This window comes from Chelonoidis abingdonii, chromosome 8 (genome assembly GCF_003597395.2).
Source record: "Chelonoidis abingdonii isolate Lonesome George chromosome 8, CheloAbing_2.0, whole genome shotgun sequence".
Lineage (NCBI taxonomy): Eukaryota > Metazoa > Chordata > Testudines > Testudinidae > Chelonoidis > Chelonoidis abingdonii.
The window spans coordinates 49,430,299-49,443,371 of NC_133776.1; the positions used below are offsets into that span (position 1 = coordinate 49,430,299).

The 13,073-nt window shown below is 44.9% G+C and overlaps 1 protein-coding gene across 1 annotated transcript in view; it reads left to right on the forward strand.

The window, feature by feature from the left end:
* NGEF (neuronal guanine nucleotide exchange factor) overlaps positions 1–13,073 on the forward strand; it is a 112,364-nt gene that overhangs the window by 14,123 nt on the left and 85,168 nt on the right. Inside the window, exon 2 of the mRNA XM_032801630.2 lies at positions 11,641–11,986. Coding sequence (XP_032657521.1) covers positions 11,713–11,986 — 274 coding nt within the window. The 5' untranslated portion in view covers positions 11,641–11,712. The remainder of the gene's footprint in view (positions 1–11,640; positions 11,987–13,073) is intronic.

Below are 13,073 nucleotides of genomic sequence, written 5' to 3' on the forward strand. Positions count from 1 at the left end.
CAGGGCAATAAGCAGTTCAGGTGTATAAAGCCCAGGCCTTGGCTCAGGGCAGGGCAGCAAGCGATTCAGGGCTCAGGTCCTTCAGGAGGGGCTGAGCAAACAGTCTTCATGGCCTCCTCAGGCCAGGGGTAGGGGGAGTCTGCCACCCTTGGAAGGGTGGCAGGGGAAACACAGGCCCTCCCACTCCACTGCATTCCAGCCCGGGGCCCTGGCAGCGGTAAGGATTCGCTGCAGTCAGTGGGGATCCTGGCCACAACACACTGATATAAGCTCAGGTATGTCTACAGCCTGACTGGGGTCAGCTACCCCCGGGCCACTTCCAAGCTCCCCCTCACTGGGTACCTGCCATCTGCCGGCACCGTCTGGTGGATCCCAGACCATAGGTTCCTCAGGATACCGGGCATTGGGAACTCCTGGCCATTCCTCTGTGTACCAGGTGTGGGGTGGCTCAGGCAGCTCCTCCAGATGCCAGGCGTCGGGAAGCGCAGGCAGCTCCTCCGGGTACCGAGCAAAGGCCAGGCCAGCACTCCTCCGGGTGCCGAGCACGGGGCAGGCTGGACCCGGTGGGAGCTCAGGACAGCATCTGTCCTCTCCAGCAGCCTCCTTACAACTGAACGCCGGGGCCGGGCTTTTATACTTCCTGTCCCGCCCCTTGACTTCTGGGGGGCAGGGATATGTGGGGGTGGCTCCGCCCACTGCCGCGCCTGTTCTGGCTTGTCCCTCTCCAGCACAGTGGGGAATGAGGCCTCCTCACTACAGAGGGAGTTAGAATTTCCCTAGGAGACTGTGGCTAACTGGTGAATTCATTCACAGCAGGTCTAGACACACTACAGCAGTGAAAAGGCTAGCAGCTACCAGCACTTGGCTTACACTAGCACTCCCACCTGCTCTCCACCATTGTTATCACCAGTCGTAGAATATAAAAGTAAAATCCCCTTATAATGTAGCTGCCACTACCTAGGATGACTCATCTTTCATGGGATAACACAAATGCCTGAGCAAATGGAGTGAAGTGATCCACCATTACTGAAATACTCCTGCTGCCTCAGGTTTGAGGGTCAAAAAGTCCACACAGACTATATCCATTGAAAATATACACAAATACATAAGAATGGCCATAGTGGGTCAGACCAAAGGTCCATCAAGCCCAATATCCTGTCCTCTGACAGTGGCCAATGACAAGTGCCCAAAGGGAATGAACAGACAGGTTATCATCAAGTGATCCATGCCCTGTCACCCAATCCCAGCTTCTGGCAAACAGAGGCTAGGACGCCATTCCTGCACATCCTGGGTAATAGCCATTGATGGACCTATCTTCCATGAATCAATCTAGCTCCCTTTTGAACTCTGTTATAGTATTGGCCTTCACAACACCCTCTGGCAAGGAGTCCCAGAGGTTGACAGTGCGTTGTGTGAAAAAATACTTTGTGTTTGTTTTAAACCTGCTACCTATTTATTTCATTTGGTGACCCCTTGTCCTTGTATTATGAGAAGGAGTAAATAACACTTCCTTATTTACTTTCTCTATACCACTCATGATTTTATAGACCTTTATCATATCCCCCCTTAGTTGCCTCTTTTCCAAGCTGAAAAGTCCCAGTCTTATTAATCGCTCCTCATATGGAAGCAGTTCTATCCCCTAATCATTTTTGTTGCCCTTTTCTGAACCTTTTCCCAATATATCTTTTTTGAGATGGGGTGACCACATCTGTACGCGGTGTTCAAGGTATGGGCATACCATAGATTTATATAGGACCAATATGATATTGTCTGTCTAATTATCTATCCCTTTCTTAATTAATTCCCAGCATTCTGTTGCTTTTTTGACTGCTGCTGCACACTGATGGATGTTTCAGAGAAATATCCACAATGACTCCAAGCTCTCTTTCTTGAGTGGTAACACTTAATTTATACCCCATCATTATATATGTATAGTTAGGATTATGTTTTCCAATGGCATTACTTTGCATTTATCAACAGTGAATTTTGTTGTCTAGTCACCCAGTTTTGTGAGATCTTTTGTAGCTCTTCGCAGTCTGCCTGGGACTTTAACTATCTTGAGTAAGTTTTGTATCATTTATTGCAATTTTGCAACTCACTGTTATGTTAAATAGGACTGGGCTCAGTACAGATCCCTGGGGGACACCACTATTTACCTCCCTCCATTCTCAGAACGGACCATTTTATCCTACCCTTTGTTTCCTATCTTTTAACCAGTTGCTAATCATGAGTGAACTTCCCTCTTATCCCATGACTGATTATTTTGCTTAAGAGCCTTTGTGAGGCAGCTGGTCTTATACTGGTCAGGCCAGCGGCCTTTCATGTACTGATGCTGGTATTACCTTATTTCTTGTATTTAGCTTCAATGTTTCAGGCTTTATTAGCAGTTAAAAAAGTACTATGCTTGGGACAAATCCATCCAGAAACTAGTCTGATATGCAGCCCCACAGTCTGCTCCATTGTGTTCTAGGTACTAGCTGTTAATTCACCACCATCTTTGAGTCCACAGAGGTCCCCTGGCTTTCAAATTATAAACAGTCCACTCCCTTAGAAGCAACCACAGCTACTCCTTCCCCCCACACATCCATGATTGACTTTCTTCCAGGAATCTATCATTTTAAAGGTTTATGACCAGTTTCTGGAGCTTTGTCTACAACGCAAGTTCACCAACTCTCATACAAAAGGTGTCTCAATCACAGAGTAAAGCTTCTGCCCAAGCAAATTCTTCAACACTCTAAATTCTCTCTCGAGTCACAAGGAAATCTTTAGTACTGCTTTACATGCAGCATTTTGGCCACATCATCTTTATTTCTGCCTTTTTTTTTTAATTATATTATTTTAAATAAATAGCCCCTATTCTCCCAGAGCTTGCCCTTTGGGCCTGTAAACCAGCATATCTGTCTGTAAGATAAACTAAGTATTTCAGCAAAAACAACAAGAAGTACTTGTGACACCTTAGAGGCTAACAATTTATTTGGTAATAAGCTTGTGGGCTAAACCCCACTTCATCAGATGCATGGATGATGAAAATATAAATAAAAATTAAAAAAAATACAGTAGCAGGTATTAATATACAGCACATGAAAAGATGGAGTTTGCCTTGCCAAGTGGGGGGTGCGGGTCAGTGCTAACGAGGCAATTCAATTAGAGTGGATGTGGCCCACTCCCAACAGTTGATAGAAGGTGTGAGTATCAGAGAGGAAATTACTTTTGTAGTGACCAGCCACTCCCAGTCTTTACTGAGGCCTAAGTTGATGGTGTCAATGTTGCAAATTAATTCCAAGCTCTGCAGTTTCCATTGAAATCTGTTTTGAAGGTTTTTTTTGTTGAATAATGCCACTTTTAAGTCTGTTATTGAGGTGACAGGAAGATTGAAGTGCTCTCCTATTGTTTGAATGTTACAATTCTTGATGTTGGATTTGTGTCCATTTATTCTTTTGCTAGAGACTGTCCGTTTGGCCAAGTACATGGCAGAGGGCACTGCTCGCACATGATGCATATATCACATTGGTAGATGTGCAGGTGAACGAGCCCCTAACGATGTGGCTTGATGTGTTAGGTCTATGATAGTGTCCTGAATAGATATGCGGAGAGTTGGCAACGGGGTTTGTTGCAGGGATTGTTCCTGGTTAGTTTTTTCTGTTTCCTTGTTGTTTTTTGTTGATACAGACTAACACGACTACCCCTCTGAAACCTGTTCAAGTATTCAATGACAATGCACCTAGGTAAGTGATTTATAGTGGCACCCAATTTCAGTGTGGTTTGTAGGTGCGTGGTAGTGGGTCTTTGTCATAATAGATAGGTAAGGGTAATTCTTTTACTGTAAAGGGTGAACAAAGGGGAAACCAACACCTGACCAGAGACCAATCAGAGACCTGATTTTTTTTAAAGTCTGGGAGGAACTGGAAACTCGGTCTTTTGTTTTCCTTCGCTGTGAGTAAACCAGCTTTTCTTCTAACTCTATCTTCTTTCAAATATTCTATCATCAAGTGTGAGTACAAAAGAAAACAAAGTAATCGGCTGTGATGTGCTTAATTTGTATTTACATGGGTGTTTGATTGATGGACTGGTTTAATTGGGCTATCTTTTAAATCGGGTGTTTATTCCTATTTTCTTATAAGCCATATTCCCTGTATTGAATTTTCTTAATGCAGAGTTAGTATATGTAAGTTCTTTCTTTTTTTTATATAAAATTTCTTTTAAAACTTGTGGGGTTTCTTTTCCTAGTGAGGCAAAGGGATAGAAATTTCTGTACCATGGTATTCTGTTCCCCTCACGGGAAGACAGGGAGGGGGAGGAAGCATTACATTCCTTGTGTGTTCCTTTCCTATTGTCCCAGGGCGGAAAAAAGTTACGTGGGAAAGAGAGAGAGAGATACAGCTCTGTTCCCTGGTGCTTAAGGCTTGTCTCTTGGAAGAGATGAGACCAGTTCTTGGTATTCATGTTAAAGAGATTGCATCAATCCCTCAGAGCGGAACAACGGAGAGAGAGGAGGTGGGAGGGGAGATCATTCCTTGCCGGTAGACTCATACTTCTGAGTCTGGGGGGTCCCCAGGGAAAAGGTTTGGGTGTGACTCGGGTGACCAGGAATCCCAAAAATCCTGGTTGGTGGCAGCGATATCAGATCCAAGCTGGGTATAAGCTTGGGGGAGGTTCACAGTAAACACTCAGATTTTGAACGCTAAGTCCAGATTTGAGACAGACGTTTACCACAGTCTTAAGAACAGATCCTCAATATATTGCTTTTCAGGGACAAATCCCCAGACTCTAGGACAAATTCTGAATGTCTCTAGAAAATTTAAGAGTTTGTCTTGGTTCACAGAATTGGCTTGACTCATTCATTCACTGCTCTACTAGCAATAAGGCTGTTGGATGGCAATCTAATACCAAATGAGAAAATTATTGTTGCAAATTGAGTACACACTGTTTATACTCCAGCAAGTAACATCTGTTAATGCTCTTTGGGTTAGAATATCTACATGGGAATTGAAAGTATCACCTCCATATTTAACGGCCCTTCTTGAACTCATCACAGGAGACTGTTACAAAACTACTAGAATTTTCTGAGGGTATTAGCAAACATGTGGACAAGGGGGAATTCAGGGGATGTGATGTACTTCAAGGAGGTCTCAAACTGGGGATTGGTACCCCTCAGGGGGTTGCAAAGTTATTACATGGAGGGTTACGAGCTGTCAGCCTCTACCCCAAACCCCGCTTTGCCTCCAGCATTTATAATGGTGTTAAATATATACAAAATTACTAATTTATTGGGGGGGAAGGGGTTTCACACTCAGAGGCTTGCTATGTGAAAGAGATCACCAGTACAAAAGTTTGAGAGCCACTGATTACTTGGACTTTCAAAAAGCCTTTGACAAGGTCCCTCACCAAAGGCTCTTAAGTAAAGTAGGCACTCATGAGATAAGAGGGAAGGTCCTTTCATGGACCAGTAACTGGTTAAAAGATAGGAAACAAAGGGTAGGAATAAATGGTCAGTTTTCAGAGTGAAAAGAGATAAATAGTGGTGTCCCCCCAAGGATCTGGACTGGGATCAGTGCTGTTCAACATATTCATAAATGATCTGGAAAACGGGGTAAGCAGTGAGGTCAAAGTTTGCAGATGATACAAAAATTACTCAAGATACACAAGTCCAAAACTCACTGAAGAGTTACAAAGGGATTTCACAAAACTGGGTGACTAGACAACAAAATAGCAGATTAAATTGAATATTGATAAATGCAAAGTAATGCATATTGCAAACCATAATACCAACTATCCACACAAAGTGATGAGGTATAAATTAGCTGTTACCATTCAAGAAAGAGATCTGAGAGTCACTGTGGATAGTTCTCCAGAAACATCTGCTCAGCAGTCAAAAAAGGTAACAGAATGTTAGGATCCATTAAGAAAAGGATAAATAAGACAGAAATCATAACACAACTATATAAATCCATGATATACCCACACCTCAGCTATAGCATACAATCCTGTCACCCCATCTCAAAAAAGATACTGAATTGGAAAAGGTACAGAGAAGGGCAACAAAAATGATTACAGGCATGGAACAGCTTCCATGTGAGGAGAGATTAAAAAGACAGGGACTGTTCAGGTTAGAACAGAGACAACTAAGGGGGGGATATGATTAGAGGTTTATAAAACCATAAATGACAGGAGAAAATGAACAAGGAACTGTGATTTACCCTTTCACATAAACACAAAAACCAGGGATCACCAAATGGAAAAAATAGGCAGTAGGTTTAAAACAAATATAAGAAAGTACTTCTTCATACAACGCACAGTCAAATTGGCGGAACTCATTGCCTGAGGATGTTGTGAAGGTCAAAAGTATAACTGGGTTAAAAATAATTAGATAAGTTCATGGAGGATAGGTCCATCAGTGACTATTAGCCAGACGGTCAGGGACACAACCCTATGTTTTGGGGGGCCCTAAATCTCTGGCTGTGAGAAGCTGGGAATGGATGACAGTGGATGGATCAGTGGGCACCAACCACTGTCAGAAGATAGGATATTGGACTAGATGGACCCATTGGTCTGACCTAGTATGGTCATTCTTATGTTCTAATGGTTTCAGCTATTCAGATGGTTAGATTTCCCATGAAAATCCTACTCTTCTCTTCTGTGCTCATTTCTGTTCAGACACCATTGAGGGGTGGGGTGGCTCTTAGCCTATTAATGACTCATCTGTTCAGTCTGGACACCATTCACTCGCATGGGCAGGTGGGGGGAAGGAAAGAGAGGGGAAGTGCCTCTTGCAGAAATAACATTAATTGTTTTGTTTCTTCTCCCCCTCCCCCAACATCACATGTTTAATAAGAATGTAGCTGCATCTTTGAACAATCTATGTCAGTAAGATTCACCTAGTCATGCAACATCTCATTCTGTACAAGCCTTCTTTCTTTAAGCACAAGAGGGACATCTGTGTGCTTTCACAGTTATTCAGCAGGTAACTGAAAGGAATGAGAAGTCACACACACAAGGGCCTCCTCATTTCTCTAAGTGTTTCCTCTGGAGACTTGGATGCAGTGGAAATTATCCCACTGTGGCTAATGACCCCTCTGAAGGCCTCAACCCACTGTTTATGAAGAAACAACCTAGTTATCATTTGTTACACACTGACAATGATTTCAGCACCAGTATAGGACGTGAGAGAGTCTCTGCCTCAAAGTGCTCACAATCTAGGCAGGAGAGACAAAGGGCAAAGCACAGAGGGATTTTGGTTTAAATGATATTGTTACTGACTTATTTGTGGGGGACATCATGGGCAAAAGCAAGTCTGGCGGGGGGGGAGATGCGACTGAGGAGTGGGTGGTGGTTTGGAGAGCAGGGTTGTGAGGGCAGGCTAAGCTTGATCTGTCTCCTATTCAAGTCAATGGGGAAAAAAAAAACAAACAAAAAAAACAACCAACCAACCTTCCAGTAACTTTAATAATGCTGGATCAAGCCCTCTGTACCGGTTTGGGAGGGAAACATGGGAACAGGGGGCAGTAATAGCATCTCCCTTCTTTGTGCTCTCCTCTATTCCATTCTACTGAGCCATGGGAAGTCCTACACTCAGTGAGTCTGTTCACCTCAGAGTCATTTAAATACCTCAAATTAACAAAATTTATTGTCAATACATGTCCTATTTAAATGTAAACGCCCACGAACAGTCCAAACCAAATCCCAGCTCCAAATGCCCCTGAATTTCCCTGAAGTTCGGATCAAAATCAAACTCTGTGGCTGGCGTGTATATGGGCTGAACAGATCCAAACCTTATGGCTCACAGTAAGAGAGCAAAAGTGAACCTTGTCACCTGCACACACTAACAAACCGCTGTGAGGACTGTCCCAGAAGCCAGCTCAGTGGCACAGAATTTAACCTGACCTTTTGGTGTCACAAGTTGTTGTGCCTATTTCTGAGTGAGCCCACAGTTATGCCACCTGTCTCTTTTCCTTGGCCACAGCTCATAAAGGAACAGCTCTTCCTAATATCCCTATTAGCTCCATTGGGCCACAGAAAACTGCATGTGCTTAGAGAGCCTCTGTCAGCAGTAGGGAGGATTTAGTGAGACAGGGACACAATACTGAACAGTTAAACAATCCACTCAATCTTGACTCAGTTTTTGCTGGGGAAGATGGTAGAGCTGTCCCAGCCTCTCCTCCTGTCACCATGCTGCAGCGGGTCACAGCTGAGGATGCCAGATTCAGGACAACTGTTGAGAAATAGGACAGATTCACCCCAAACTGGTGGTTATTCTACCATTAGATATACTGAGCCAGCAACAAAAGTAAACTTCTGTCACATCACACTGGTTAACCAGAAGTCAAAAATGCAGTCTCCTCAGGCAGTCCAGCCCTTGTCTCACCACGCAGACACAAGACTTGATGATGAGTGGTTACTGAAAATGAATTTAATCAAACAAAGAGTTCTTCTGATCTCAAAAGATTAGTCATGTAGCCAGGTCACTATGTAACTCAGATCTTACCCAATAATCAGGTTGTTGCCAATCCTTTAGTAGCTAAAAATAAACCTTTAGATTTTAAGAGGAAAGAAGAAGAAGAGAGTTAAAATGGTTAATTGATCATATACATACAATCACAGCAAGGTGTGTAGCAGCGATGGAATAAGATGCTGGTTTGCAAATGTCTCTCTGGAAATTACCCAAACAGGTTGGGGGTCATCAGTCCTTGTTGATAGCTTCCTTGTTAGAAACTAGTCCAGATTTGCAAATTTGACACCATCAGCTCAGGATTAAACAGAGACTGTGAATGGCTAGCCAACTACAAGGGAGGAGAAGCTGCTTTTGGTGTTCACACCTCAACTGCTAGAAGAGGGCCTCATCCTCCCTGATTGAGCTAACCTCCTTATCTCTAGACTGATTCTTGCCTGCATATTTATACCTGTCTCTGGAAATTTCCACCACATGCATCTGACAAAGTGGGTATTCACCCACGAAGGTCATGCTCCAATACGTCTGTTAGTCTATAAGGTGCCACAGGACTCTTTGTTGCTTAGTCCAGAGAAATGAAGGAGGATATGAAGACAAAATGGAGATGTTTCCAGTTATTGTATACCCTCTCCCATGTGGATGGAAATTTACTGTCCCAAACAGCAGGGGGGCTCTAGTTTTTTTGCCACCCCAAGCACGGCAGTCAGGCAGCTTTCGACGGCACGCCTGCGGGAGGTCCCCGGTCCCAGGGATTTGGTGGCATGCCTGCAGGAGGTCTGCCAGTTCTGCGGATTTAGTGAACCCGCCACCAATTTGCCACCAAATCCATGGGACCGGGGGACCTCCCACAGGCAAGCCGCCGAAGGCAGCCTGACTGCCGCCCTTGCAGGAACTGGCAGGACTTCCCCTGCGGCTTGCTGCCCCAGGGACATGCTTGGAGTACTGGTGCCTGGAGTTACTGCTGCCAAACAGAGTTCCCAGCACAGTTTGTGGAAAAGTACAGACCCAAAATGGAGTCCAGCGTCACATGAGCAAGTCACATGCCTTTGCATGGTTTGATGACTCTCAAGGGCAAGCCACTGGCCACTAAAGATATGGCTACGCTTGAAATTTCAAAGTGCTGCTGCGGCAGCACTTTGAAGTGTGAGTGTGGTCGGAGCGCTAGCGCTGGGAGAGAGCTCTCCCAGCACTGCACGTAAACCACATCCTCTACGGGTGTAGCATGCAGCACTGGCACTGAGGCTTTACAGCGCTGTATCTTGCAGCGCTCAGGGGGGTGTTTTTTCACACCCCTGAGCACGAAAGTTGCAGCGCTGTAAAGTGCCAGTGTAGCCATACCCTTAGAGGCTAAGGCAGCTGCAGGAAGAGCCATCTGGGCAGAAATAGTTTCTTCTATGGTCCATTGTGAGAGTTAAATTGCCTTTGATAAGCCATCAACACAAAGCTGTCTGGCTTCAATGCAAATTTTACCTAATGAGTGTTACCCCAGGATCAAACATATGTGAAATACTGGTACATAATCAATATTCATAACCTTAGATACAAAGATGATACATGCATACAAACAGGATAATCATATCTGATAGACTAACTTTTCCACTGATACCTTACATGACACATTTTTGTACAAGATGTGTTGCAATTGTATAACAGTAGTAGCAACACTGATATACATGGTCATATTTCAATCCATAGCCCTTCCTCCTCTCCAGCAAAGCACCTCTGAAACCCATAGAAATTAGTAAGAGCTAAAGGCTTAAAAGCTGCTCAGGATCAGCCAGTCTCCTAAGAGTTACAGAGCCCAAGGCACCTTTTGCAAGAGTAGGGGTGATGTCCCTATTTCTGTGGCCCAGCAAATTATAAGAGTGATAAGGGGTAAGAACTACCTGCGATGCTCCATGACTTATCCTTGACATTCATCCTGGGCAATCCCTAGATAGTACCAGGTGTTTGGCGGCTAGAGACGCTGGTCTGCTTGAGATGCTTCAGAATATAGTCATGTTCATATACAAATCCCATAGCACAAGGGTTGCTGGGGTCTTCTGTGGCAGAATGCTCATGTTTCACTAAAGGAGCATATAAGGAAGCCTTTGGGAAATAAAATCGTATTGCATTTGCAATCTTCATTGTCAAATAACCCTGCCTAGTGGTTTCTCCTCAACACAAATAGTTAGGGACTCTGTGCATGTCTGTATCACAGGAAGGTATGTGTTGTTACTTCCCAATCACTTACTCACATGTCTCACAGGATGCAAGAAAGGGGTCAATTTCTTACATTAAGGGAACCCTATAGAGAGGTAAATGGGTATTATAAAGAGGAGGGTGATAAATTGTTCTCCTTAACTACCAAGGACAGTACAAGAAGTAATGGGCTTAAATTGCAGCAAGGGAGACTTAGGAAATGTTTCCCTATGTCTAACTTAACCATCAGGGTAGTTAAGCACTGGAGCAAATTCCCTAGGGAGGTTGTGGAATCCCTGTCATTGTAGGTTTTTAAGAACAGGTTAGACAGACTGCCGGGGATGGGCTAGATCAGTAGTTCTCAAACTTATTTGATCCTGCCCCCTTCTTTGTGTTTGTAGTTATTAGTGCTCCCTCTCCTATCCCCCAGGTGCCCAAACAGCAGCCACCACTGTCTGGCCACCCAGCTCTGAAGGAAGAGCAGAGAGCGGCAGCTGCTAGCCGGGCAATACCATGCCACTCTTACTTCTCCACTGCTGCTGGAGGCAGTGCTGCCTTCGGAGCTGGGCACCTGGCCAGCAGCTGCTGCCCAGCTCTGAATGCGCACAGTAAGTTTCCCCTAAAGCTTCTCATACACACCCCAGAATATATTCCATGGCCCCCAACGGGGAGCATCCCCCAGTTTGAGAGCCTCTAGTCCTGACTCATGATTCTATGACACTACCTAATAAAGTTTCCATTTTTAAATAATTTGTTCTGAATAACAAACTCATTGTACCAAGATTGTGATGTTTGTATCATATGGGATGATGTGCTAGTCCAAATTAATGTTCAAGACACTTCAGGAAGGCTTGGAAGATGTGGGAAGGCCCCCTTAATCACAATGGACCAAAATAAATAAATAAATCAGGGCAGGTGGAAATGCTATCATTGTAGATGGATGGTGCATTCTGATTTTGGAATTAAGTGGAACTTTCTCTGTTTTTTGTTTATTTGTGTTTCTGATTCTAAAGCACAGAGATCTGATGGAGTCTATGGAGGTTACAGGTCTGCTGCCATTCTGTTCCTAAACGATATCTGTTGTCATGGAGACAGAAGAACTGGAAGAGGTGAAAAGGCATTGCAGAAAAGCAACCAGGGGTGTCAAAAAAGGCAGTTCTCAGCAGACAGCCTCACAGCCTGGTATGAATTCTGAGCATGAGAAGTCAGAGGGTGCTGACCCTGTGATCCAGGACAGTGAGTCACAGATTCACTACATTGCCATTCAAAGAAATTCCAAGTATTATCGGTCCATGAGGCTTCAGACCAGACAGAAAGAGAGGAATAACAGAGAGGGAACGAATGCTAGGCATCCTGTAGGTGAGTACCAGACCCAGAAGTCACTTCTCTTCCTTTTTCCACTGCAACTGGAAATGATGGGAAGAGAGGGAGCAGGCCAGTGGGGTGGGAGCTCCTGATAGATCAACACTAGAGAAAGTGGGGGGATTCCAGAACTCTTGTTTGAGCACCAGTTCTTGCTCGTCTTCCACAACAGAAGTTTCAGTGCCAACAGATTACTAGTAGCTAGACTGGAACTGCCAAAGAGCTGATTCTTTAAACATGTTCTCATTGCAGAGAACCTGAGCAGGCTTGGAACCCATGTTCTGCCTTTCAGCGGAGGGGGGCGGGGGGGAGAGAAATGTTTAAGCAGGGAAGGCCACATGGCAAGCAAGGAGGGAGCCAGTTCACAGGATCACACAGTGAGGACGGAATGGAGAAAGCAAGACCTGTACAAAAGAAGAATTATGCAGAGTATTGGGGAAAATCAACAGAGCGAACAGGAAGTCAGAGTGGCCAGGGATACCTGGTCCAACATATACATTATATTCTAGATGGGCTGAGTGTGAAACAGGCCATGGAAGCCTTCTACTCTGTGATCCAGCAGAAGAGCACACTGCCCCATCCCCAGCAAGTGAGCCATGCTTCCTCTGCCAGCATAATGGTCATTTCCCACACCCCCTGTGGCAAACCCAGGACAAATGGCTACAAAGGGAGGGGTAGTAATTAGTCCCAGGGGGTTGAAAGGCCTCACCTTATCCACTGAGGGGAGATAGCCATGGGGAAATAAGGTTCAGCTGGAAAAGGAGTTACCAGGGAACTAATTAGGTTCAGCTGGCCCCAACCACTGGAGACCTTTTGAAACACTCCCTGGCGTGGAAGCAGGTGGGAGAGTGAGAGAAGCTGCCAGCAAGTCTCTGAACCCTTCCAGCAAGGAAGGCTGCACTCTGTCCCCAGAAGGGGAGAAAACCAGCACAAGGGACTGATTGAGGGAAGGATCAGCGAGACCCTGTGCTACCAGGAAGGATTTGCTTTGCCCAAGCCGGTGTCTCCAAGGCTAAAAAGGACTGAGCCTGCTGAGGAGTCAGGGGTGGGATGTGATAGTGAGTGAGGCTCTGTGGCAAGCCAG